Source organism: Bubalus bubalis, chromosome 19 (assembly GCF_019923935.1).
Source record: "Bubalus bubalis isolate 160015118507 breed Murrah chromosome 19, NDDB_SH_1, whole genome shotgun sequence".
Classification (NCBI taxonomy): Eukaryota; Metazoa; Chordata; class Mammalia; order Artiodactyla; family Bovidae; genus Bubalus; species Bubalus bubalis.
The window spans coordinates 41,882,883-41,910,205 of record NC_059175.1 but is presented as its reverse complement, the minus strand read 5'-3'; the positions used below and the strand labels follow the sequence as shown (position 1 = coordinate 41,910,205).

The 27,323-nt window shown below is 40.9% G+C and overlaps 1 protein-coding gene across 5 annotated transcripts in view; it reads right to left on the bottom strand.

Moving 5' to 3' along the window:
* Positions 1-27,323, bottom strand: part of DROSHA (drosha ribonuclease III) — a 124,483-nt gene that overhangs the window by 34,115 nt on the left and 63,045 nt on the right. For 4 of the 5 annotated variants that reach the window (XM_025270434.3, XM_025270433.3, XM_025270436.3 and 1 more), the window contains 8 exon segments: positions 25,760-25,884; positions 24,056-24,155; positions 22,210-22,317; positions 16,093-16,200; positions 15,414-15,552; positions 15,008-15,068; positions 4,206-4,265; positions 2,824-2,923 (listed from right to left, as the gene is read on the bottom strand). In XM_025270434.3, coding sequence (XP_025126219.1) covers positions 2,824-2,923; positions 4,206-4,265; positions 15,008-15,068; positions 15,414-15,552; positions 16,093-16,200; positions 22,210-22,317; positions 24,056-24,155; positions 25,760-25,884 — 801 coding nt within the window. 5 annotated transcript variants of the gene reach the window in all.

The following is a 27,323-nucleotide window of genomic DNA, read 5'->3' as shown; positions in this document are numbered from 1 at the left end:
CTTAAGGGCTCTGGAAATATTGTTTGTAATGAATTATTTTTTCTTTTTCTATTTGGCCTCAGACAAGTTTAGAGACAGATTTATGGTGCAATTCTGGAAACTGTATAGGACTGATGAACATATCTGGACACAATAAATTTACCTCTGGCTTTATTTTACTATCTTACCCATATTTTCTCTTTGTTTTGACTTCAGTCCCTACTTATTTCTTTTCCTATTGTATCATAAAGGACAAATCAAGTCCTTTTAGAACTAGACACAGTATAAATGGTTTTTACAAAACTCTTGAGATTGAATAAATGGAAATCATAATTCGTTCCATAAAAGGAAAAGGATATAAACATTGCATAAGCACACAATAAATCAGTTTCTATTACCATATAATTCGATTCAATAAATACCTACTAAGCAATAACATGCCACATAATATGGAACAAGTCACAAGTCAATGAACAACCTAGGACAACATGAATCTCATCAGCGACTCAGATATTGTGTGTCCTGGTATGTACATTAAAAATAACCATATTCATTTACATTGAAAAAGAGACAATAAAATAAAAACAGGGCATATATGCTATCAGTATTTTGGATTGGTAGGAATTCATGAGTATATTATAAACTCAAATGAGAATTTTGACTACCACAAATACAAGAGGGGAAAGCACCTTTTTTCAAAAACTGATCCCCAGGTGCAAGAGTTTATGCTAGAATATGTAAATTTTATTTGTTTCACAACTTCACTGGGAAAATCCAATTGCTTGCTATCTCCGGAGCCCTGCTTTTCGAGTAGAATGCAAGCCATTTTTATATTATAAACAACTATTCTGGAATGTTATGAATTTTCTAACTTCTCATAATCCGGGCTCTATATCCTTATTTTTTCATGAAGGCATTAGTGGAACTTTTAAAAAGGAGAGTGATGTTCCAGTGTGCATGTGCTAAAATGTTCACTGTCTGGAGTGCTGACCTAGAGCTTTTATTACCTTCTCAGAGTCAGAACTCTTCTTCCATCAAGTCTCTCCTCTCAAAGGGTTAAGAACCACTGGTCTAGAGAGAAGGGCAAGGTTTACCCCTGCCTTCTGCCGGAGCAGATGGGTGTTGAGTGCTATGGGTACGTCAGGGTTTGGGGTGGAGGGGGATTACACAGACATCCCTGAAGGGAAGAAATGGCCAATGGCCACCCCCGTTGTAACTCATGGCTCTATACAGCACCCACTGTGCTGTATTTTCATTTCCCACATTTTGAAAACATCCTCCCTACAATTGTTTGAAAAGTAATCATGCAATTCCATTATACCTGAAACTCTAAAGAAAACAATGGCAGGGAGAGGTGGGGGAGAGTGTGCCGACAATCTACTTATTAAAGGTATTTCCAACAGACATTCACGTGAGCTATCAGGAAGCATCTTGACAATTAAGTCAACTAAACACTGAAGCACTTGTGGAATTTCATTCATTGTGAGCCTAAAAACCAAGTTGGTTTTTCCTGAAGGCATCACTATTTATATTCTCAAATGCCACTGAAGCTGGGTCAAAGCCTACCACCACAGTTACGATGAGGATGTTATATAAAATACAGCAGTACACTCTTGCTAACACAAAAGCCATGGGATAAAATTAACTGCATATTAAATGTAATTAATGCCTTAGCAAGATCAAATTAAGAAGTCAGTTGTAAAACTAGAATGGGTTTTATCTAGTCTTTTCTACCAAATTCCAACATTTATATCAAAAATGAAGAAAAAAATAGAAATTACTTAAAAATCAAGGAAAACTCACAAAAGCTTTTACAACAGATCACTAATGTTCGGGAATTTAACAGCCACCATTGCCCCATTACTGAATAAACCCACAGGCCTATAAAATGTAATTGATTGATAAATATAATTTATAAGTGGCAGCAGCAATAAAAACAACTAACTCCTCCTAATTTATTCATATGTTTATGTAATTACTATGAGCAGGCATTGCACCAAGCACTTCATAAATGAATCATTAAAACTCAAATGGTAATCTCCTTAAATTCTCACAACCACCCTATGTGGTAGATGCTAACAGATCTCCATTCTACAGATGAGATAGCTATGGCTTGGCAAAGAGAATATCAATTTGTCCATGGTCCCCCTGTTGGTATCCTGAATTCCCAAACCAGCGCCAGGGTCCTATCCGTTAGGATTTATGATAACAAGACACTGCAGAGAGACAGGAAGATCAAATGAGACAACACAAGCAACATGCCTACCATGAATCTAAATCAAGGAAAGGTTCTGTCAGTCACTCGGCAAAGTCAATGTGGCTGGCTAAACAGCCTAAAACCAAAATCTTAATTAATAGGACTTGTGATCTGGGGGGATTCTCAAAGATCTGTAAAGTATCCCCCATGAATACAAATGGCCTGGAGTATTCTATTCAAAGCTATAATTCTGTCTGTTAAAATAAATTAAAAACAAATGTAATTCAGAAATATTACACAGAGGGAAAATATGAAATCTTTCATTTCTTTTGCTCTGCTCTCACGTTCCTTTTCCCCAAATGTTTAACTCTGTTCATGCACGTCTGTCAATTTTTTCCTCTTCTGTTACCGAGACACCTCGCAGCGGAGTTCATTAGCTGCTGGTGAACCTCACTAAGGTAACAGGACTGATAAGGTTGAGTCCTTAAAACCCAAACAGACAAATAAACAAAAAATCCTTCCTTGTCAATAAAATATTAAACCCTTAATATACCCTAAAGAGTTACTGATTCAAATGCAAAGTTATGCACGGACTGAAGAAGAGAATGTAGACTTCACTGCAAATAAAGTGCAGACACTTGACGTACCTTTGCTAGCATGGCAAGGTGCTGGTTCTGAACGATGGCAGTCCGATAGGTTGCTAATCCCCCCTCTTCCAGACTGGGAAACAGATAGTACAAATGGACACTGCCCAAAAAAAGCACATAGATAAGTATATATCACAATATTCTGTATGTGGTTCTGAGTCTAAAACAACAGCCCTGACACATAATATCTGCGCAGTGCATACCAGCTGGGTTGAACTAAACTGAAAGGTCTCTGAAGGGTTGAACAGTAAACACAGTATATCTGAACGTGCTAAAACCCCAAAACCATCCACTCATCTGTTCACACTGACTTCTGTAAAAAGAGCTCTCTGAAATACGATGACAATGAAGACCTCAACAATCATTCATCCTGCTGAGAGCAATCCTATCTAACACTTGAAAAGTGAGCCTGGAGACAGAGAGCTTTGCTTGGGTTGGGTTATAAGGGCCCCTGAGGAGAGCTCTGAGCAGGGCAGCCAGGTAGCACATTTGTCACAAGTACAGATGGGGACAGGAACAGAACCAGAAGTGGCAAACAGAGACAGGGCTGCTGATCAGGGAAGTCTGGGAATTAGGAAGAAGGCTGATGGAAAACCAGGCCGGACCACAAGGGTAACTGCGCTCTCCTAATTCTCAAACTAGTTTCGAAGACCCACTGTTGATTGGGGCAGCTAAGCTAGTTTGGCCCTATTGTGTCCAGTGAGAACACGCTGAGAAAACTGTTCTTTTGCCTCACTTTGTCCTTCGTGGGAAAAGAAATGATTGAAAGAGAATAAAAATAGCTTGAGACAGTTCCAAGAGCAACATGTGTCATCTCCCTTTAAGAGAAATTTTATGAGTATTGAAAAACCAAAATGTACTTTCCTACCTCTACCTCCAAACTAAGGACCCAAAAACACTTCTGGGGAGAAAACACACAAACATACAGACACATATACACTAGACACACCCAAAAAATCTGGTTATTAAAATTCTCGTAAGCTTTCCTTCCCTTGAGTTCAGAAAGAGTGAGAAAGGGATCAAAGACAAATCCCAGAAAATGAAATGACATTTTAAAATATCATCCCTTTCTTTACAAATTGAATATAAGCTCTGAAGCATCTAGACCAAGACAAGCTGATCTCTCGTGGCTGTAGCAACTTGAACATAAACTTGACAGGACAGAGACGCTAGCCTTTCATCTTGTAATCCTGCTCATTACAGCATCAGTGAGTGCAAGTTATCAGGGCAAGAGCCACAGACATGGAGCTTTTAAGTTCTGCAGAAGAGACCAAAACCACTGTGTTTCAAGGCTTTATTGGGCTAATTACAAAGAAGGTAATGTATTAAGTATGTTGCCTGTAAAATGCAATTATTGGGGAACAGCAGAAAAGCCTACTTACCTGGTCAGAAATTCAACGACAGCATCACCCAGGAACTCCAACCGTTCGTTGTGATTAATCCTACAGGAGAATTAAAAAGCTCTCTTAAAATAGCCCACATTTACATTTCCTCCCTCTCTTCTCAAAGGAAAGGATGCTGAGGGTTAGCTCCTTTAGTAATCAAAGCACCCTAACGTACTCCTCATAATCAAGGGCTCTGATGGTCATCCTGCCAGGGGGGTGCCTAGGAGGGAAGGGAGGAGAGAGCACTGCCTCCTACCACGGGGTTCAGGCTTTCTACCCTGGTGCCTCCGTCCCCTGGGAATCAGACTTAAGGTAATGAGACATCAGCCTAACAACTGTGAATCTTTCTACACTGCTATCAGGTGGACGAGAGAAGGGAGAATGCATTCTTAGAGTAAGAATAGTGGAAAATCAGCACTGGCACCGTGTTCTAGCTTCCCAAGGTCCAAACTCTGAATTTGACCTCATGTCTAAAGTCTCTTAAAATGGGCCTAACCTACTTTTTCAGTCTGCTATCCTCTTCCACCAATGCCCTGGGGCCTTTTCCAAAACTGCCTGGTCCTCTCTGAAAAGTGCACGTGTGCATGCTAAGTTGCTTCAGTTGTGCCCGACTCTTTGCAACCCTATGGACTGTAGCCTGCCAGGCCCCTCTGTCCATGGGAGTCTCCAGGCAAGAATACTGGGGTGGATTGCTGTGTCCTCCTCCAGGGAATCTTCCCGACCCAGGGATGAACTAGCGTCTCTTAGGTCTCCTGCATTGGCAGGTGGGTTCTCTACCACTGCTATCCTTTCCCACCAATGCACTGGATCCTTTTCCAGGATGCCTGGTCCTCTCTGAAGAGGGCATCCCCTACAATACTCAGTGCCTCTGTGCAGGCCAAGCTCTGTGCTGCCCTGGAGCTTTCAGGTCTCCCCTGTACAGCAAGATTCCCTGAAAACCGACTCATCCCTCGAGGTCTAGCAGAATGTGAGCTCCACACGAATCCCCACCTGAGTCCCTTATCAAAATGAGTACACTCCCTCGGTGCAGAGACTGCATTTTATTTATATCTCAATTATTTTGAGGAAGGCGCATCTTACAAGCTGAGTTTCTCATGTCGGAGTACAAGGCTGAAACGGGCAGGAAGGTGGCTCATGGAAGCCTCCTTCCACCTGCGAGTCTCTCAATGAAAGCAGGTCACCATCTCTCTGTTTAGCAGAGATGTGACCTGATCTAACTGAGGCTTTTAAAGGCCACTCTGGCTGCCTTTAGCAGAGACTGAGCACAGGAAAGACAAGTACTGGGGCGGATACTGCTGTGGTCCTGATGTGACATGATGGAGGCGCAGGCTGAAGAGGTAACAGAGGAGGGGCAGAGATGCCGTCAGATTTGGGAGACATTTGAAAGATGGAGCAGAAAAGAGGTGCTGATAGTTGGGACTAGGAAACTAACCAAGAAAAGGATGAAGAGCAGTGCCAGACTCTGGCTCACGTGGCTGGGTGAAAAGTGCTGCCATTTACTGCAATGGGAAGACCAAGAGGGGGAACCGGTTTGGGAAGAAGCAAGAGTTGCCTTGTAGATAAGCTAACTTTGAAATGTGCATAAAATATCCAAATGGAGAGATCCAGCAAAATGCTAGATATATTAACCTATTGTCACAGGCAAGAACAAAGTTAGTAATAAATCTACGTGTGTGTGTTAGTCATTTCCAACTCTTTGCGACCCCATGGACTGTAGCCTGCCAGGATCCTCTGTCCATGAAATTCTCCAGGCAAGAACACTACAGCAGTTGTCTATACACAGACAGGATTTCAGATGCTGAAACTGGATGGCACTAGTGAGGCAGAGAATGCAGCTAGGCAAGGGGTCCCAGGACTGAGCCTAGGAAAGGGTCATGGCTGTGGTCCAATAGAAGGGAAGCCAGCATAGGGGAACTGGCAAAGTGGTGGCAGGAAGAGGAGGCCAGTGTTATCCTGTAACCAAAGAGAAGAGAATGTTTCAATAAAGAAACAGACTCAGCCAGATGAGAAGAGAGCATTGACTCATACCAGGAGGATGGCTGAAGCCACGGAAGGGCAAGCTCTGTGAAGTGGTGGAGACAAGCCAGACTGTGACCCGAGTAGGCTGGGAACTTGCGTGTTGTCTGAAGACATGCAAAAGAAGATCCTAAAATAAGTTATTGTCTGAGAGATGATAGGAACTAAGAAGGAATAAATTTTTAAAAAAGAGAGAAATTAACATTATCCTATTCTTTCCCACAAACCAGTAAAATAAACATGCATTTTCTGTGGTAAAGACTATCATCTTCCCAACAGTTCAAAATACAATACAGGAAAATCTAGTTAAGGTGGAAACCAAGAAACCCTGGCCAGAGTCCAGAGTGAAGAAGAACCATACTTTGGACTGTCTTATGCTTAACTGAAGAATAACAAGACAACCAGTCAAAGAATAATAGCTGCTTTGAGTCATATACTATTTTGAATTAAGTCATATTGGTATAAATTTTATTTAATTTCATTTATAAACTTTCAGGGAGACAGGAACTACATCGAGAATTTTAATAACCTTGAAGGTAGACCATTATTCAGTGTGTTAAAATACAAGGTCACAGTGCTAAACAAGTTTATTCAATAGTAAGTCTGCCATCCATTAAATAATTTGTCCCCTATCCAGCATATGTTTTTTTGTATCCTCACTGTGACTAAACTCTGGCAGTAGGCCACAAATGAAAATGGGGGTTAAATACCACTTTAGTTTATTATTATATCGGACAATTCCTAACCCAGTGGTTTATCTGGAAAAATGGACGGAGTGAGTTGCTGGTCCTTGCTGTCTACAGCGCCAAGTCTTTTGTTCCTTCTTCCGTTGTTTATACTTCCTTTAATCACCCCTGTTTAAATACTAGCAAGCTCCAAGATGAGATGCTTACAGAGCAGTAAACATTCCATTTGCTTTTGAGAACTGAACCAACAAAGGCATTATGAAATTTAGATTAACTGTAGCAGTTAGATAGCACATTTGGTCTGTGGAAATCAAAACACTTCATAAAATAGAACAGTCTCCCTGTAATAGTAATTACTGTAAGGTGTCATCTACTCCACAGAAAATCATCTTGGGATGGGCCAAGTCCAAGGGTCACTGCTAGAGGGAGGGGACGAATGACATTTTCTTACCTTTGCATTCCAAGCCTCAAGGGGCAACTGGTAGGGCATAGCTAGAATGGGCCTTGCAGGTCGACTGAAACTTCCACCCAGCCCAGGAATTCCTTCTGTCCATTACATCTATTTGTGGCTCAGCTGGTCAAGAATCTGCCTGCAGTGCGGGAGTCCTGGGTTCCTGGGTAGGCAAGATCTCCTGGAGAAGGGAAAGGCTACCCACTCCAGTATTCTGGCCTGCAGAATCCCATGGACTGTATAGACCATGGGGTCGCAAAGAGTCGGACATGACTGAGCGATTTTCACACTATGGTAATTATTCAAAAAATATTATAATAGAGACTACAGGCATACCTCATTTGGGGCTTCCCTGAAAGCTCAATTGGTAAAAAATCCACCTGCAATGCAGGAAATCCCAGTTCGATTCCTGGGTCTGGAAGATCCGCTGGAGAAGGGAAAGGCTACAAAATCCAGTATTCTGGCCTGGAGAATTCCATGGTCTGTACAGTTCACGGGGTTGCAAAGAGTTGGACATGACTGAGTGACTTTCACTATTACATCTAACTGAACACTTGGGGGGAGAAGCCCTACTAGATCTAAGATCCAACTGGACCCATGGATCCCAGATTAAGCATCTATTCATATATAGTCAATGCACTGTTACTGGTTTTAATGATAAATACTAAATGTATAACTGATTGGAGAAGAAAATGGCAACCCACTCCAGTATTCTTGCCTGGAGAATCCCATGGACAGAAATAGTCGGGCAGCTATAGTCCAAAGGGCTGCAAGGAGTCGAACACGACTGAAGCAACTTAGCATGATTGAAAGGGTACTCTGCAACTACCATTTCCTTAAATAGGCCTTAATAAACAGTCTACATGTGTTTCTCCACTGATCCCATAGATCCTCACACATTATGTCCAGCAATGACTCTACCAAGCAAAACAAAACACAACAAAGGAAAGCTGCTTGAGTTTCCTACTTTTCCATTACAGTCTCCTGGCCCCTCATTCCCAAAGGTCCTACTGATAACATGGATCCCCTGAATGTGACCAAATGCCTAATCCTTCAGAGACCTTCGCTGTGGTAACATTTTGCTGTGATTTGCATTACTTAAATATAACTATACACCTGAGATTTATGTGGTTCAACAGTGACACTTCAAAAAATGACAGGTTAACTTGTAACCATAAAAGTTAATTATTCTGTAGTTTTGATAGGCAGGCAGATTTTTATCTATTAATTTTAAGTCTTTGTGTCTTTTGTAAATGCTGCTGCTGCTGCTGTGTCGCTTCAGTCATGTCCGACTCTGTGCGACCCCATAGACGGCAGCCCACCAGGCTCCCCCGTCCCTGGGACTCTCCAGGCAAGAATACTGGAGTGGGTTGCCATTTCCTTCTCCAATGCATGAAAGTGAAAAGTGAAAGTGAAGTCCCTCAGTCGTGTCCTACTCTTTGCGACCCCATGGACTGCAGCCTACCAGGCTCCCCTGTCCACGGGATTTTCCAGGCAAGAGTACTTTGTAAATGCTGCTGCTGCTAAGTCACGTCAGTCGTGTCCGACTCTGTGCGACCCCATAGACGGCAGCCCACCAGGCTCCCGTCCCTGGGATTCTCCAGGCAACAATACTGGAGCGGGTTGCCATTTTCTTCTCCCGTGCATGAAAGTGAAAAGTGAAAGTGAAGTCGCTCAGTCGAGTCCAATTCTTCGAGACCCCATGGACTGTAGCCTACCAGGCTCCTCCGTCCATGGGCAAGAGTACTGGAGTGAGCTGATCCCAAATCAGATTACAAGGCTCACCAGCCGTTAAACTTTTGAAGGCTCTGACCATGACCTTTCCTAATGCTCCCATTTCCCTGTTTCTAGTCAACAAGTAAAAAACCTGGAATAAAAGTAATACCATGAATCGCCTTCTTTCCTTTAAGACTTATTTACTGAGCCCCTGCTTTTTGAAAGGCACTAATTAGAAAAGAAAAAGAATTTGAAAAAAAGAAAAGAGAGAGTAGGATCAAAGACCTTCCCTCACAGTATTAAAAAAAAAAAAAAATTATGACACAAAATATTAATAATACCTGGGAGAACTGAAACTTGCACCAGAAAAGAAATGCTGGCAGAATGTGAGCTCGGCTACAATGATTGCCGGTCTTCAAGGAAGGGAGAGGGTACGCTCAACTGCACAGGAAGTAGTTCAGTCTTACTGGTGTGCAGAAGGCCACGGGGAAGACAGCAATGTGCCTGGAAGAGTGGCCTGGGTCACCGGGTGCTGGGATTGTCAGGTGAGGAGGTTCAGACGTATTCAGCAGGTGACATGATATCGCAAAAAGCCTTCAAGCAGTTTATTGCTACAAACTAGAATGGAGGCTCTAGAAATAGCAAGATGACACCTGGAGAGGCCATCTGGAGGGAGACCCAGCAGGTGGTGGCACTAACTGCATGGCAGAATGGGCAGGGGTGGGAGGAGTGGCTTTCGGTGGGGCTGGAAAGAACTCCACCAAGCTCCCCAACCTGCCCTGTTCCTCCATCTGCAGTGCCGGACACGGATGCCCAAACAACCTACTAGCCTACTAGCTGTCTTGTTCCTTTCTCAAGTCTAAAGTTCTGAGCAGGCTTGCTTGGGAGGAAATATACCCACTGATGCTTGAAACTGCATAGTGTTTGTTTTAAACATGTACAAATACTTCCAAGGAGCAGACTACTGCATCCCACTTTATAACAGCAAACTAAGAAACAAACAGGGAAGAGGGCACGTTGTTTCAAGTGAACTCAATTATTCAAGTACATGCATATAACTGACCCATAACCCCTGAACCACCACCAGAGCTCTCCTTGGCCCCACAGCAGTCTGCTATGGCTGTTGTGTTTTTGACCCTCACTGAAGCGCTTAGCCGGAGAAGGCAATGGCACCCTACTCCAGTACTCTTGCCTGGAAAATCCCATGGATGGAGGAGCCTGGTAGGCTGCAGTCCATGGGGTCGCTGAGGGTCGGACATGACTGAGCGACTTCCCTTTCACTTTTCACTTTCATGCATTGAAGAAGGAAATGGCAACCCACTCCAGTATTCTTGCCTGGAGAATCCCAGGGATGGGGGAGCCTGGTGGGCTGCCGTCTATGGGGTCGCACAGAGTCGGACACGACTGAAGTGACTTAGCAGCAGCGGCAGAAGCGCTTAGCAGAGTCTTCCTTATATTATGCATGTTTATGGAACTCTTACCCCACCCCAGGTAGTCACACCTCCTGGTGAGCAGGGGCTATGTCTTACTCGCCTTTGAAAGAAGTGAAAACATCACTTGCACAGTCTTGTCCCACTCTTTGCGACCCCATGGACTGTAGCACGCTAGACTCCTCTGTCCATGGAATTCTCTAGGCAAGAATACTGAAGTGGGTTGCCGTTCCCGTCTCTGGAGGATCTTCCTGGCCCAGGGATCGAACCCAGGTCTCCTGCATTGCAGGCAGATTCTTTACCATCTGAGCCACGATCACTAAGGGTATGGTCATGCTGAGGAGGTTGGTAGGTGGCAGGCAGAGAGAAGGAAGGAAGGCTTCCCTGACCGGGAACTGAACCCGGGCCCGGCAGTGACGGCACCAAATCCTAACCGAAATACCTGTGAACTGCCTCAAACTCAAAAGGTCCTGGACAAATGTCTGTTGGATTAAATCTGTCTGTGTTTCTTCAGTACAGCTCCCAGGGCCGTGCACAGTGGGGCTACTACGCAGCCATAGCCAAGCAGCCGCCGGACCGGCTGCCGAGGCAAGGAGGCTCTTACTGAATAGAAAGCTGGGGTCGATTCTGCATCAGCAAAAAGATTGGACAGAAGGCAGGAGACTCTCAGCACAAGAGCCACAAAGGCCAGAACAGAAGTCAAAGGACAAGAGAGAGCATGTCTATTCTCTATCAGTGGTATCATTTTCAAAATGTAAATTCAGGAAGAACACAGTCTCTCAGCTATCATTCCCTTTGCCAGGGTAAGAAAACATAAACCACGAGGTTTAAACAGTGCTATCAAAAAGACATAATTTATATGCCAACAGCTGTGGGTGGGGTGGATGAGACAAAGATCACTTAAACCTGTGCTTTCATCACTGAAAAAGAATGGGTCGATGGCATGTGTAGCCCTGCTGAAGGGGGCTGCAGGGGACCCAGGGTTCTACTTATTAAAATACAGAACTGGCCATCTGAAGACTTCACAGTATAGCAGGGTATAGGGAAACCAGGACCACGCTATCCCTGAGGGTGTGATTAAGGCTCCTCTAATTAGACAGTTCTTTTCTGATCTTCGACTCGCACGGAACACAGTAGTGAGACGTGTGATCATCTTCAAACTGGAATTTTAAAGTTTCGGCCTGCCTTTCTTTTTACCTCTTGATTGAAGAGGAAGAGACGGTTTGGTTCATGATAACCTCAAAAGAGAGCAACCTCAAGGCAAGCCTATTTGAAAAGAAAAGGGATACATGAAGAAAAAGGTAGGGGAGGAAGCTGTGCCAGCTCGACTGGGCATGCACCTGGCTGAAGAGGCCATTACCAGCCGCAGCAGTGTCTCACATCTAACCCTGCTCTCCCCACCTTTCATCCATCTAAGTCTGCTTCCTAAGAGGGACAGGCCTGACTGTTCAACTTTTCAGTGCCCCGGGTTAAAATGCAAGCCTCTCTCAAACAGTCTCCTGTACTGGCTTTCAAAATAGAACCTGCTGTGCTTCACACGCAAAGATAAGCCTCCTGAGAGCAACATTAGAGCCTCAGCAGCCATCAGGCATTTACTTCCATTCCATTTTCCAGGATGTTAATGAGTTTATTTGGACCCCGCCTACTTCCTTCCCAGATTCTTCAGGGGCTCAAGGCCACACAAAAGTGAAAATATTAATGTACGAAGGTAGCTTTTAAAATCAAGAAGTAAGATAGGGGAAGTTAACACATCTAGCTAGGGCAAACAGGTTAAGAAAATGAGATAAAAGGCATCCAGTCTGAAAGGATGGATGTGAGAGTTGGCTAGATGGATGTGAAAAGGATGTGAGAAAGATGGATGTGAGACCATAAAGAAAGCTGAGTGCCGAAGAATTGATGCTTTTGAACTGTGGTGCTGGAGAAGACTCTTGAGAGTCCCTCGGACTGCAAGGAGATCAAACCAGTCAATCCTAAAGGAAATCAGTCCTGAATATTCATTGGAAGGACTGATGCTGAAGCTGAAGCTTCAGTACTTTGGCCACCTGATGCAAAGAACTGACTCACTGGAAAAGACCCTGATGCTGGGAAAGATTGAAAGCAGAAGGAGAAGGGGACAACAGAGGATGAGATGGTTGGATAGTGTCACTGACTCAATGGACATGAGTTTGAACAAGCTTTGGGAGTTAGTGATGGACAGGGAAGCCTGATATATTGCGGTCCATGGGGTTGCAAAGAGTCGGACATGACTGAGCGACTGAACTGAACCGAACTGAGTCTGAAAAGGAAAAAGTAAAATTATCTCTATTTACAGGTGAAATGATCATCTACATAGAAAATCTTAAAGTGAAGTCAAAGTTGCCCAGTCGTTCTGACTCTTTGTGACCCCATGGACTGTAGCCTCCAGGCTCCTCTGTCCATGGATTCTCCAGGCCAAAATACTGGAGTGGGCAGCCTTCCCTTCTCCAGGGGATCTTCCCAACCCAGGGATTAAACCTGTCTCTCGCATTGCAGACAGATTCTTTACCAACTGAGCTATCAGGGAATCCCAGAAAATCTTAAGGAATCAACTAAAAAACTATTGGAGCTAACAAATGAGCTCATCAAGGTTGCAATATACAAGATCAAAATAAAAAATCAACTGCATTCCTATATGCTTGCAATGAACAATCTCAAAATAAAAATTATAAAAATAATTTCATTTAGAATAGCACTGTAAAGAATAAAATACTTAAGAATAAATTCAACAAAAGACATACAAAATGTGTACTCTGGAACCTAAAAAACATTAGTAAGAAATTAAACACAACAAATGAGAAAAAAAGACATTTAATGTTCAAGGAACAGAAGAAGTATTAAGCAGGAGACTTAATATTAAGATGGTAATCATTCACAAACTCACCCATAGATTCACCACAATCCCTATCAAAATTCCAGCTAGCTTCTTTGCAAAAGTTTAGCTAATTAAAAAATTCATGTGGAAAGGTAATAGGCCTAGAATAGCCAAAACAATCTTAAAAAAAAAAAAAGAAAGCTAGAAAAGGGGTAGTTTTGCATTTCTAGGCTGCAAAACTTATTACAAAGCTACAGTAATCAAGACAATGTGGTACTAGCTTAAGGTCAGGCATACAGATCAATGGAATGAACTAAGAAGCAAAAATACACCCTCATATATACCATCAATTGATTTTCAACAAGGGTGATTTCAACCAAGGTGATTTAGTGGGGAAAGATTAGCCTTTTCAAGAATGGTGGTGCTGGAACAAGTGAATATCTGCAAGCCAAAGAAAGCAGCTAGACCTCTATGTCATACCAGTTCTAACTGAGAACAGACCAAAGATCTAAATGTGAGAGAAAAAGCCATAAAGCTCTTAGAAGAAACAGACGTAAATCTCTGTGACTTTAGAATAGGCAATGGTTTCTTAGACATGACACCAAAAGCAAAAGGAACCAAAGTAACACAATTTATCTATTATTTAGAATTAATCAAAACTTCTGTGCTTCATTAAAACAGTAAAAAGATGATCCACAGAATGAGAAAAAATTTTTTTACAAATCATGTATCTGATAAGGGATTTGTATCTGGAATACATTAAAAAAAAATGATTGTAACTCAATAACAAAAAGTAACTTGATTAAAAAATAGAAAAAGGATCTAAATAGATATTTCTCCAGCGGAGATATATGAATGGCCCAAAAGCACATGAAAAGATGCTTAACATCATTAGTTATCAGAGAAATACAACAAAACCACAATGAGATAATATTTCATATCCACTAGGAAGCCCAGGTTCAAAAAGACAGATAATAACAAGGGTTGGGAAAGATGCAAAGAAACCAGAACCTTCATATATTGCTACTACGAATATAAAATGGTACAGACTCTTTGGAAACAGTCTGGCAGTTCCTTAAGGGAAAGGTGAAACAGAGTTACTATATCATCCAGGAATTCAACTTCAGTTATATACCCAAGAAAAATCAAACATGTCCATACAAAAACCTGCACACAAATATTCATAGCAACATCATGCAAAATAACCAAAAAGGAAAAAGAACAAATGACCATCAATCTGATGACCAGATAAACAAAACGTGGTCTACCTATACCATGGAATATTATTTGGCAATAAAAAGAAATGAAGAACTAATATGTACTACAACATGGATAACCCTTCTAAGCATTACATAAAGTAAAATAAACCAGTCACAAAAAAACACATATTGTATGATACCATTTATACAAAATGTTCAGAATAGGCAAATTCACAAAAATTAAAAATGGATTAAAAGAAGATTGCTGGTTGCCTAGGGCTGGGCAACCTGAGGGAAATATGGAGTATGGGGTTTCCTTTGGGCATGATGAAAATGCTCTAAAATTAGACAGTGATCACAGGTACACCATTTTGTGAAGATACCACTGAATTGTATGCACTTTAAATGGATGAATTGTATGGAATGTGAATTCTATCTCAACAAAACTGATATAAAAAAAATCTACTTTACCTTGAGGGAGTTGGGTCATCTTGGCCAAGGCGTGACATAATATTTATTAAGGTGTTAATTCCTATTTTTTAAAAACAATCAAAAGTCAATATTGTTAGAAGCATTCTAGAACCATCATATGACATCCAGAAAGAAAATTATTCATCTCACTCCAATCTGACTTGTATGTGGACAAGTTTGATCAACTTAGTTACTTTAAACATTATTTGATAGGAGAAATTAAATCTTCTCAAAAATGCATTCACTCTTATTATAATGCTGTGCTCAAAGTAAATGTCATTACATATGAGTCAAGAAGCAGTAAACACTGACAGAATGAAACAGTTACGAGGGAACCATTCCTGGCGGGGATTTAATTTACAACAGGGGGCACAGAACAAAATAGGAGACTGCAATCCAAACGGACCTTTTTTCCGCATGTGCATGTGATGAACTTTTCTATCTCCATATTTGGGCTGCCGAATCCCACAGTTAGACAGAGAATTCCTGGCATGATCAGGATTCATTCCAAAATTTAAGTGATGACTTGGGTGGGTCATGGCCAGCTAAAATTCCAAAGACATAAGTTCAGTTTTAAAAACTCAGCATAAAAAAAATTTAATAAAAACCAAACAAACAAACAAAAAAAAGCATAGAAGCACCATCACAAATGAAACAGGAAAGAGACTTGTTTATCCAATTAAATTTTAAGCCCCAAACTTTCCATTTTCTCCAGTGTCAAATTTCCAGAGCTTTGGTCCAAGCCCTCTTCTGCAAACAAACCTAAAAATCCACATCTTTCAGAGAAGAATTAGAATACACAGCACCTGGAAAGAGAGTCACAAAAAGAGGAAAAGATGAAAGAAGAGGTTGGGTTTGACAGGCAAATCTGGAAGCTTTGGTCTATTTCTTTAGAGACAGTCTAAAAAAAAAAAGTAAGAAAAGGGGTTTGAAAGTGGCAATCAGAGTAGAGTAATGGAGAACACTATGTTTCTAGACATCCTCATCCTCTCCAGAATAGAGATTCTCCATACTCCACTTGTAACCTGCAAGATGAATTACTCCTATCTTGTTATTATATAAATGTACAGGAGAGTAACTCTCACCTGTAACAGACAACGATCTTGGAAAGTATATCCTATCAACTTGTCCAGATGCATTAGGCACTGGTGGTAGCGAATATGATGGGTCAGAACTGGCAGCATCATGGCATGCTAGGAAAAAGCACATTTCAGTATGTTTAGTTCTCTAAAAATGTATTAAAAACATTTCATTCATTTTACAGCAAACAAATAATATTTTTACATCCCAAATCCCATCCGCCAAAGTCTTAAAACAGTGTACTGGCAGCATGGCACCCTGGCATAGCCTCTGTGAGGGGCAGCGGACTAAGTTGTTAGAGATAGTCTCTAGAACCAGAATGCCTGGGTCCAAATGCTGCTGTGTCGCTCACCCATCCTGGGACTTACGGTAAGTTACTTAACCTCTCTGTTTCTGTTTCCTTGCCTGTAAACTGAGGACAACTGGTGTAGGTACCTTCAAGGACAGTTAAAAGGATCAAATGAGTAAATACAACAGGCTGCTTAGAAGAGGGCATGTGTGGCCCTCACTAAAGTAGGAAGAGCCCTGGCTCATCAGCAGGCAGCAGTGTAGCCTTGAGGAAGCCACGAGAATTTCTGTACCTCCTTGTTTCTTTAATTCTAAGGGAATGGATTAGGACTCACAAATTCTGAAACTTTGTCAGGGTCAAGGCCCTTCTGAGATCTAAGGAAAATGAGTCTTTCCCCAGAAAAAGGCCTGTGTGCACAAACACGCAAAAATTTTATGGAATTTTAATGAGTTCACAGATCTCTAAAGCCCATCATTAGCCTCTGGGTAAGAACTTCTCAGCCAGATGATCTCGAAGGGCCATTCCAGGTTTAACAGTCAATCTAACATTATGAGGATAACTTTTATAAAAACCATCAATACAGTTAAATCACCTGAGGACACAGAACTTTTATTTCAATCACTTTTCATTTGGCTATAGATTCCTTATTGGGAGACAATTTCATGGAGAGCGTATCTTTTTCCTTTTTTTAATAACGTTTCCCTAGAAATCAAGAGAATGAAGAAGTCATTCTTATTCATCAGAACCTGGAGGATGGGCACAGCCCACAGAATGACTGACATGTGCTTTCTATCATTTTAGTCTTTGAAGTATTTTAAGCTGACATTATTTAAAAATACATGGTAATGGATTTGCTTGAAATTACAGAAATCAGTTCCCTGTATTAACTTATAAAGAAAGATTAGTTCTCCCAAAAAGGATCTTTAATCAACAGAAAGTCTTTCTTTGCAGTTTAATTCAGTAAATATGTATTGAGCACCTCCACATGCAAGGCTTATAATAGCTGTGGAAAAGAAAGAAGATGGAGACTCTCTTTTCGCCCCCGGGGGCTTCCCAGAGATATGCTATTCTGATTCGAATTACTGGCATTTTGTCCACTATGTTTTGATCCATGCTGTATTAAAAAACACAATAATAAGGAAACAAAGTATGTGGCCAAAATATAATACAGTTTCCCAGGCATTTCAACTGCATGGGACTCATGGGTATTGAGGCTAAGCACTCAAGGAGGATGGGTCATGAAGACTACGAAGTGTAACTATCTTTCTAAAGTATGAATTCAAACCGGTGAGTTGTTTTCATACCTCCAGCGAGGAAGAATCATTACCTGTTAAGAAAATACCTATCTTCAGAGTATGCTGATTATTAGAAAATAGTCTATCCCTCTGATCTACCCCAGAAAAGAACAAAATACATTTAATGGCAAAGTTCCCACATCTTCTCTTCACCAAACTAAGTCTTATTTTCTTTACCCTTTACTCACATGAAACAGCTGTGAGTCCCTTCATCACTTCCTCTAAACTTGCTCCAAATAGAGCCAGGTTCTCTTTCCAAGTAAGTATGGTTCTTGTGAACACCACGGAAAGGTAGGGATGACCAAGGTCCATTTTGTATCCCTGACAGGTAAGTCTCGAGGTTCTCTATAAGACTCTGGCTCAGTTTGTTAAATGATCAATCTTTGCAATGTTGAGACCACACACTATCACTAAGCATCTCCCCTCATTGTATTCATTTCTAGAAATTGCTTTCACTTTATTTACTTGTTTTCTTTATTTATATTTGGCTGTGCTGGGTCTCAGTTGTGGCACGTGGGATCTTTGATCTTCAATGTGACATGCGGCATCATTTTTTTTAGTTGCAGCAGGTAGGATCTAGTTTCCTGACCAGGGATCAAGCCCAGGGCTCCCTGCTGATCCTGCATCCACACACCGTGAAGTTTCTCCATCTCCTCCATCACTTGTCCAGGCTCATTCACTATTACCGTCGACAGCATTGGCAGCAGCAGAACATCATCACATGTTCCATCACCTTGTCCTTGTACTTTAGAATTGTGCTGCTGGCTGAATAATTCATGTTGTAAGAACGAGTGACGTCTACCACCTTTTCGCCTCACTCCAGTCTCTCAGTTATTTTCACTTTTGTTTCCATCATTATTGCATGGTGCTTCTTAGCAGTACGAGCTGCATCGCTGCTACTTTTTTGTTGCTCCCAGATATCCGGGGCTTGAAATAAAGATACTATACCACTGTACTCTATACAGTACTATATAGTAAAGTACACAAAAGCACATCTACCCATAGAGGATGCACACACGTGACAATGTACACCAGACACATGAACTAACTTACCTGGCTGAACATTCAAACACACGTTTGCATCTTTCAAAGTTCACAACTTGAAGGTTTGTATGTAGTGGACTCACTGTAGCCCAAACACAACTCTCTGTCTACTCAGCACTCACCACCACTCTGTTCTTCTTTTCAATTTTCTTCAGGCACCCTGCCTTCTAGTTTTCTCCCGTTTCACATGGGCCTAATACTGGTTATATGTTAAACTGACATAGTTTCTTTGCTCCTTCTTTGACGTCTCTGTGTGTCACATTTATTCATCCTCCATTCTCAGGATTCAGTTTATTGATTTCCATGGACCTCCCGCTTGGTAGCACAGGGCACAGGTACCTACTCTTCTAAGTCACCAAGTCAACACTGGTGTGCAAAACCCTGTTCTTAAAGTACAGACACCACAGAGCGATGATACTTTTCCTCTTCTGAGTCATAATGCTGAATTTCTCAGCCTCAGTATCAGGTTTTGATTCCTGCTTTTTCTTCTGTATTACCCGGAACTCATTCTAACAAGCGGTTACACTGAGAAAATCTTTCAACAGTTTCTCTCTAAACATGGTTCAAGTCTGCGCTTAGCTGACATGTAATTCCAGGTTACAGGACCACCTCTACGTTTTCATTCCTCCTAACACTGGTTGGAGCATATCAGGTAGAATTTTCTAATCTCGTAACAACCCTAGGTAACCGCTCTTGTTGGGAAATTATGCTTCCAGAATGAGAAGCTGGGACTCAGGTTGCTCTGCCTTAGTTTCAACACAATAGTTTTATTGCCAGTGGCAGCCAGACAGCATCACAAGGCTTTTGCCAGCAACCCACCAGCAATTATTATTACCCCACCCGGCCCCCACCCCAGGATTTCAGAGATGCACTCAGCCATTTTCTCTTAAAACTAAGTATGAGTTCATTTTTCCACAGGCTTCAGGGTTACTCAGAGTATTCCATGTATACATTTCATTTAACTGCTATTTCTCAGTCAGATTCTTACTCTTCATTACCAACAACACTAACCACATTTACTTCGTATTACATGCCACCTGAGCAAACCCTGGGAGATGGTGAAGGACAGGAAAGCATGGTGTGCTGCAGTCCACAGGGTCACAAAAAGAGTCGGACACAACTGAGCAACTGAACAACAACATGTCTCCTGCCATCTTATTTGATGAAAACACATGAAATGAAAACATGTATTCTGAGATAAGAAATTATAGTTAAGAGGCAATATAACTTGTAAAAAAATAGGACTGGAGGATGGAAGCCTGGGAACAGCAGGAGTCCTCCACGTGGAGGAACCATCATTACACAAGAAGTATTCACCTTTGACGAAGTCCTACTCAGGAACCTTGTCTCCAACCAGTCAAACACAGGAACTGATTGTTTTTGGCTATGCGCATGCGCAGTCACTCAGTCATGTCCAGTTCTTTGAGACCCCATGGACTGCAGCCCGCCAGGCTCCTCTGTCCATGGGATTTTCCTATCAACCTCAAAATAGAATGTAAAATGTAATATATGCAGAGAGCGAGAGACGATAACCTAGTCATCCAGCTGCTTCCAATCCAGCTGGGAAGCCAGAGTCAGGTGCTTGTGACACAGCTGAAGGACATAAAACTACAGGGTTCATTCAGGACCCCTATTTGTTTTACCAAAAGAAAGGGTAGAAAGAGCTCAATGTTTTTTAAAAAAAATTGTGTTCAGTGGAACTAAACTTATCTAGGAACTGCTCCACAGACAATGGGACACTCCCTCCACACCCACTAGTCACCAATCAATCAGTTGGTTGGTTTTTTGTTGTTTTTTTTTTTATCTTTTTACAAGTTAGGGTTTCACAGGGTTGTGTTTAATAAAAAAACTTCACAGTTAAATCAAAAACGTAAGTTTAAAAACCACTGAACTAGAAGAACTCTAAGATCCTTTCCAGTTCTCAAAGTTCCATAATTTCAGGATCTCTTAAACAATCAACTTTGACATCACTGAGATCAGCAGATGGCTGGACATTCCAGTCACTATTACTACAATGTCTTAAGCAGCTATGTTGGGGTTACAGTGCTATGTTGGTTTTGGAGAAACACTAGCAAGCTGAAAAAATGGGTATTATTACAGCTCCAAGTGGGCCTAAGAAACAATCAATGGAAGTTAAGATGTCCACTTCTGAAAGCATTTACAGTTAAAAAAAATTGGTCAATGGGTAATATAACTGAGGACTTTTTAGACAGACTGGCATCCACTACAGATGATTATTTTCAAACTACTTAGCAATATTGCATCAATAGCAGTTCATCTGAGCAAAAAAACATTTAGCTTCACATGGTAAATGAATTACATAGCAATTCCTCTAATGATAGGATTAAATTCCACTGTTCAATACAATAATTAAATGCCAGCATTGATTTAAAAAAAAAAAAAAGCAACTCATTACAATGAAATGAATACCTAAGAGTGTCTGGACTCATTACAACTCTTGCTACCATCACAAGAGACAAGTGGCAGCTTGGAATATTCTTCCAAAAGGCTAAACATAAACACAGCGAACTACACTGACCCCAGTCTGCGTAATCATTTCCTTTACTTAATTCCCATGGAGTGCAACCAATATCAATCATAACAAAAGAATCAAGTGAAGAGTCAAAGAATATGCTGGATTTGAGGGATGTCTCATTTGGTAAAAATTCACATTTAAGGAAAAAAATACCTCTTAGTGAGCCAGTTATATATTGCTGAAATGTTCCTCTATTAAGTCTACCCACCATCCCTGTAAAAATGGGCTGGGCTTCCTTGGTGGCTCAGTTGGTAAAGAATCTGCTTGCAGTTGCAGGAGACTCAGGTTCAATCCCTGGGTCGGGAAGATCCCCTGGAGAAGGGAATGGCAACTCACTCCAGCATTCTTGTCTGGAGAATTCCATGGACAGAGGAATCACTGAGACAGAGCAGACTGTAGACTGGCGAGCTACAGTCCATGAGATCCCAGAGTCAGACACAACTGAGCGACCAACACGTCACAAAGAAAAAATACTATCCTTTGGCTCAAATATGTATACTGTTTCTGCTCATTTAATACTTTCAGCTCTCTGCACTATAAGTCTGGGTTCTCAGTCTGGAATGTTTGTACACACCACCTTCAGGAATCTGCCTGTAGAGCTGCCGGAGTATCTCTTTTGACAGGCACTTACCCACATGCTCAAACAGGCAGACACATTTGAAGAACAGACCTGCCTTCCCTCAATGTGCGGAGACAGAATTAAGCACTACTAAGTCAGCGTCTCCCATGCCCCCGCCATGCACACGCGTGTGCACCACGCACAACTAAACAAGACAACATGAAAACTGACACAAAAACAGAACCTAAATGATAGAAAACAGTGTACTGTTGATGTTCCATTTAGCTACAAGGTAATACATTCTGCAGAAACTTCTCAGAATTAGGAAGACTTCAGTGCCAGATGCCTTTTAAAGGAAGAGACGTTTGGGTATAATTGTGTTCTCAGAAGCGTCATCACCTGACAGACATCAGAACGGATGCCAGTTTTCCAGAAGCCTTGGCTACTCAGCTCCACTGTTACTTCTCGCCTCATGGTATTCTTCTGTCGTATTTTCTGGAGTGCTTCCTAGAAAAGAACTCATTATGATGAGTAACCTGACAGTTCTAAAGCAATATTAAGCCAAACATCAAGCATTAGTAAATTAGCTGGATTCATTCACCCTTACATTCAGGTAGTCAAAATTCTTCATGCCAAATTAGATTTTTAAAAAATAGAGAAAGGCCTTGGGAATAAGCCAGCTTTTCCTGGTAAATGGAGAAGGAAAAACTAAACTAAAGAAGCTACTCTGGCAAGTTCAAATGAAAAATGTTCTTTTGGGGACTTTTTGGTGGTCCAGTAGCCTCCCAATCTGGGGGGTTCAGGTTCAATCCCTGGATGGGGAGCTAGGACTCCACATACCTCACAGCCAAAAAACCAAAACGTAAAACAGAAGAACAACTGTAACAAATTCAATAAAGACTTTAAAAATGATCCTTGTCAAAAAAAAGAAAAATCGTGAAAAAAAATGCCCTTTAACTGAAAAAGAAACAAAATGTGGTGTTTGGAATCTGAAATCTTCATGTAAAAATTATATTTAAATCAAGCCTTATGTTAAGCATTTACATATAAGAAAGACAATGAGTAAATTAACCAGAAACCCATGTAATTCTCAAAGACGCCTTCTAATTTGCAAACCCTGCAGCAAGGGTATATTAAAACAAGACAAAGATTCAAAACTGCTGCAATACGTAAACAGGAATTGACTCTTCCCTTTTACCGCCACCCTTCAAATAATTAATGATAAAAAATAATTTTATATTTGTATGTTTATTCAATTGAAAAAAAATCTCATAGAATTCATAATAACAACAGGAACCACCACCACCTCCATCACAGATTAAGTTACTAATACAGGCCGGGTAGCTCAGATAGTAACGAATCTGCCTGCAATGCAGGAGACCAGGGTCCTATCCCTGGGTTGGGAAGATCCCTTGGAGAAGAGAATGACATCCCACTCCAGTATTCTTGCCTGGAGAATTCCATGAACAAAGGAGCCTGGCAGGTTACAGTCCATGGGGTCGCAAAGAGTCTGATATGACTGAATGACTAACACTTTAACAGGCCAAACACCACTGGAGGAAAGTTAAATGGAATGTCTCCAAGTCCACACCATCACCCTTTTCCCTGAGTGCACTGACAGTCTCTTTCGGCCTTGGTTCCATCTTTCATAATGAAGCTGACTGGCTCAAGTCACAAAAAGCGACAATGTCAGAATTCAAACACTTTTCTCAGCTTCAAAACCTTGCTTTTACACAATGCAGCAGAATAAACCCTCATTAAGACAAAATCTATATTGATACTAAATCCATTTATTTTTATTCTTAAATATAAAACACAAGTGACCCTGGAATATAGATAATACTACCCATTAGTAAAGAAATACGGAATTTGGGATATAAAGTCTCACAAAATCAGTTCACCATACTAAACTAACAGATATATAGAAGAAAATCTTTTACAACCTAAGACCAAGAAACTTGAAAATGTGGTCCTATGGGAAGTTTTAAAATTAACTTCTTAGAGAAGCTATATTCATTCCCAACATCTATTAAAAAACTGGCCTTTTTAAGAAGAAAACACGGTCCCTTAGCTACTGAAAGATGAAAAAAAATCAATCAGTATACTAACATAAGGAGGGGAGTGAAGTGTGATTTTTTTTTTAAGTATCTTTCCATCTTATTCTAAAAGTGTGGTGTAACAACAATCTCAGATAAACCGGAAGTACATCATCATTAGCCATAGGTGAAGAGGGTCCAATACCAACCTCCCTCTGTGCCAGCTTCTGCTTGTCAGTCTGTTTGACTTTTGGACTATTTGCTAGGAGGTGGCGAAGCTTAACATAACTCTTCCACAGTTTCTGGTACCTGAGGAAAAGGACAGACGGACATCTCAGACGAAAAGAAAGCAAATCTAAAGTGCCATAAAGCCAGGTGTTCTCAGAGGCCTGCTTGATCATAAATGCATTCCTGTGAACATCCTTAATGGCTTCAGACCTTCATTCTAAGGAAGGACGTGGTCTGGAGGAATGGAGCAGCTGGATGACCAAGAGTCATCCGGAATCTATGAATAAGCTGATCATTGCCTACATGGGTTGAAAACGAGGTGTCACTATACAGATGAATCTCTCTGGAGGCAATTCCAAGAGAGACGCACAAAAACCGAAAGAAACATGTACGGTTTCTCACTGTTACCTCTTTGAAAGTAACACATTTAAATACATGCTTTCTGATGTTTGTTGAAAGAAAGACCCCTTACTCAGCAGACATTGTCAGTGTCTGAAACGCTTTCACTGAAAGTAAAAGTTGGAGAAAATGAGAAAAGAGAACCCTCCTCATGATAATACCCAAGATACACAGATACTTACATCCATTTTTCCACTGGGAAGGGAAAGACAAATGATGTATAGCAATTTGTATATACCATGACAAAAATAACCATCTTTGAAGCCAAACATGTTATAACCTGGATCAGCCTAACGAGTAAGTTAAAGTATCCTGAGAAGGAAGAGAATATATAGTTTTCTATCAATTCACACTCCTGCCAGCTGAGAGTCTACATGAGCCTAATCCATTCTACTCACACTTTTCTGGTAAGAAGGGACTTTCCAAAGACTTTCTGTTATATTGAAACTGCTCCTTTCTTGGCCTTTGCTGGGTCTCTCCTTTCTGATAACATTTTTTATAGACAATGGAGGAAAGAAAGAAGTACTTACACAGTGCCTGGCTCATTGCTTCATACTTTTATCCAATGGGAGGGAAAAAAAGAACAAAACCCTTTAGCCTCTTCTAATATATCAGCCAGAATTGGATTTATGAATTGAAAATCTCCCATGCCCTTTTCTCCCATTATGAAACCTTTAAAAAAATTAAATCAGGAAATGGTTTGTTTGACAAAGTAGGGAATCTAAACACTCCTGAAGACTCTAATGGTGCTATTTCCCTTCCCACACATCCTCATTTTCTCCCAGCAAAACACTAATGTGCCAGTTGGAAAGTAACATCAATTCTAAGAGCCAAAAGTCATGGCTTCTCCTTCAAATACAACCCTTGACTTTGCATGGGATGTTGAGCTCTTACTAAGATGTCTCCCCAAAATCAGAACTCTACATCAATGCAGCAGTGCTAGGAACCAACATGGTGCTACTTTCCTCTAGAGAGCACTGAAAAAAATAAATAAAAATAGTAAGTTCTACAATGATGGATAAAGGAAAATTCCTTAAAGGTTAAAAACATACAGGACTCATATTGACCAAGACTGCTGAGGATAATCTATCGAATAATATGTAGAGAAAATAATTCTTCAAGAGCTACCACAACTTGTTTCATTTGGTAACCTAATCTTGGAAACATGGCTCATTTCAGATCTTAATTTTTTAAAAGAAAAAACTCCACTAAAGGGGATTCCCTGCTAATTTCAGCTGTTAGTAGAAGATGAAATTAGCTAAGACAAACACCGAGAAATATCTTACTGTGGGTCTCCAGCATAACTCAACTGTGCAGGGCGTATCCCAAAGTGAACGATAATCGGAAAAGTAATCACATCAGGGTTGAATTGTTCACGATCCAGTTGATCGATGCGGACAGAGCTTGGTTTCTAGAGAGAGAGAAATCAAAGCCATTTATTCCCTTAAGAAGTCTTTAAGTATTGACTTTAATCTAAGTAGGGAAGAAATTAATCGGATTTTTCCCTAGGAAAGCCTCATCCCCAAAGGGAAAAAAATGTCATTAAAAACCTTTAATCATAGCAACTACACTATATAAAAACTATAATGTCATCCCCGTAAATGAGTCTGTGCCATTCAGCATAATGAACGATGATTCTGTCCTTTTCTGCCATCCACATAGAAACCTTTAAAAATTAAACTTTTGAAAGGACACCTAGTCAGATATAACTTTTCCTTAACCTCTCCAGAGGCACAGAGGGAGTATTCCACACGACCAAAAGAGACACGCTGGCTTATTCTGCTTTAACTGCACATTTCAAATGGAAAGCTTATTTCTATTCAGCAGGCACAGACAGATGCCTCTATATAATTTTTTTCCCCATTAGTTCTCTGAATACGTTGTGTATTCCTTTAATTCTGTACCTTTAAATGAAAAGGTATGGTGGTACAAAGACCAAATAGTTAAACTCTCTTATTATGTCCATGGAGGCCATTCTTAAATTTTAATAGAGAAGACTCAATTTTCATAAGTTTCTTTTCCAAGTCTAATTAAAAAAAAAAAAAAAGAAGTGAACAGCTTGGTTCCTTCTTAAGTTACTAAAGTATGAGGATCCATTTGTAAAACAGCTTTCATCCTGAATACTCAAGTTTGTGAAAAGATAGTAAAATCGTGGAGAATATGTTTTAGCAACTCCTTATACTGAACACTCAGGGCATTCCCTAATTAGAAGCTAAATTCTGACTAGAAGATCGTGGGGGTGTTTGGCCCAGTTGCTTCAGAGCTAGAGGCTATAGACTTGATACCCATGGAGGCTAATAAGCTTCACTGTATTGTCCAGTAATGCCCAACAACTATGACTTAACAGTCCTGCCTGGTTTGTCCAAGACACAGGGGTTTCAATGCTAAAACTGGGAAAGCCCTCAGCAACTGGGACAAGCTGGTCACCCTACCCACAACTGTAGTCCAAATAGGTGACCAACTATTCAATAAAAAGATCTGTGCAAATTCATCCACATTAGTGAAAAAAAAAAAAAAAAAACACCTTAGACTTCAAAGAATATTTCAATGTCATTTAACAATCAAAATTTTACTAGCATCTTGAAAAGTTGACCTTTGCTCTCAAAATTAATAACTAGGTCAAAAAGGCCAGGTTCTCGCCTCTAAGTCAAAACCCTTTTATGTTCCTTCATGCTCTTCTGCCTACTAGGACCACAATTAAAGTCCCTTCCTGCCTCTGCAGTCACCACAGACCAGATTATGCTGGGCTTCTCTCTGGCTCCATGCTATAGTATCAGGGTTTCCCAGGTGGCACTAGTGGTAAAGAACTCTCCTGTTAATGCAGGAGATACAGGTTTGACCCCTGTGTCG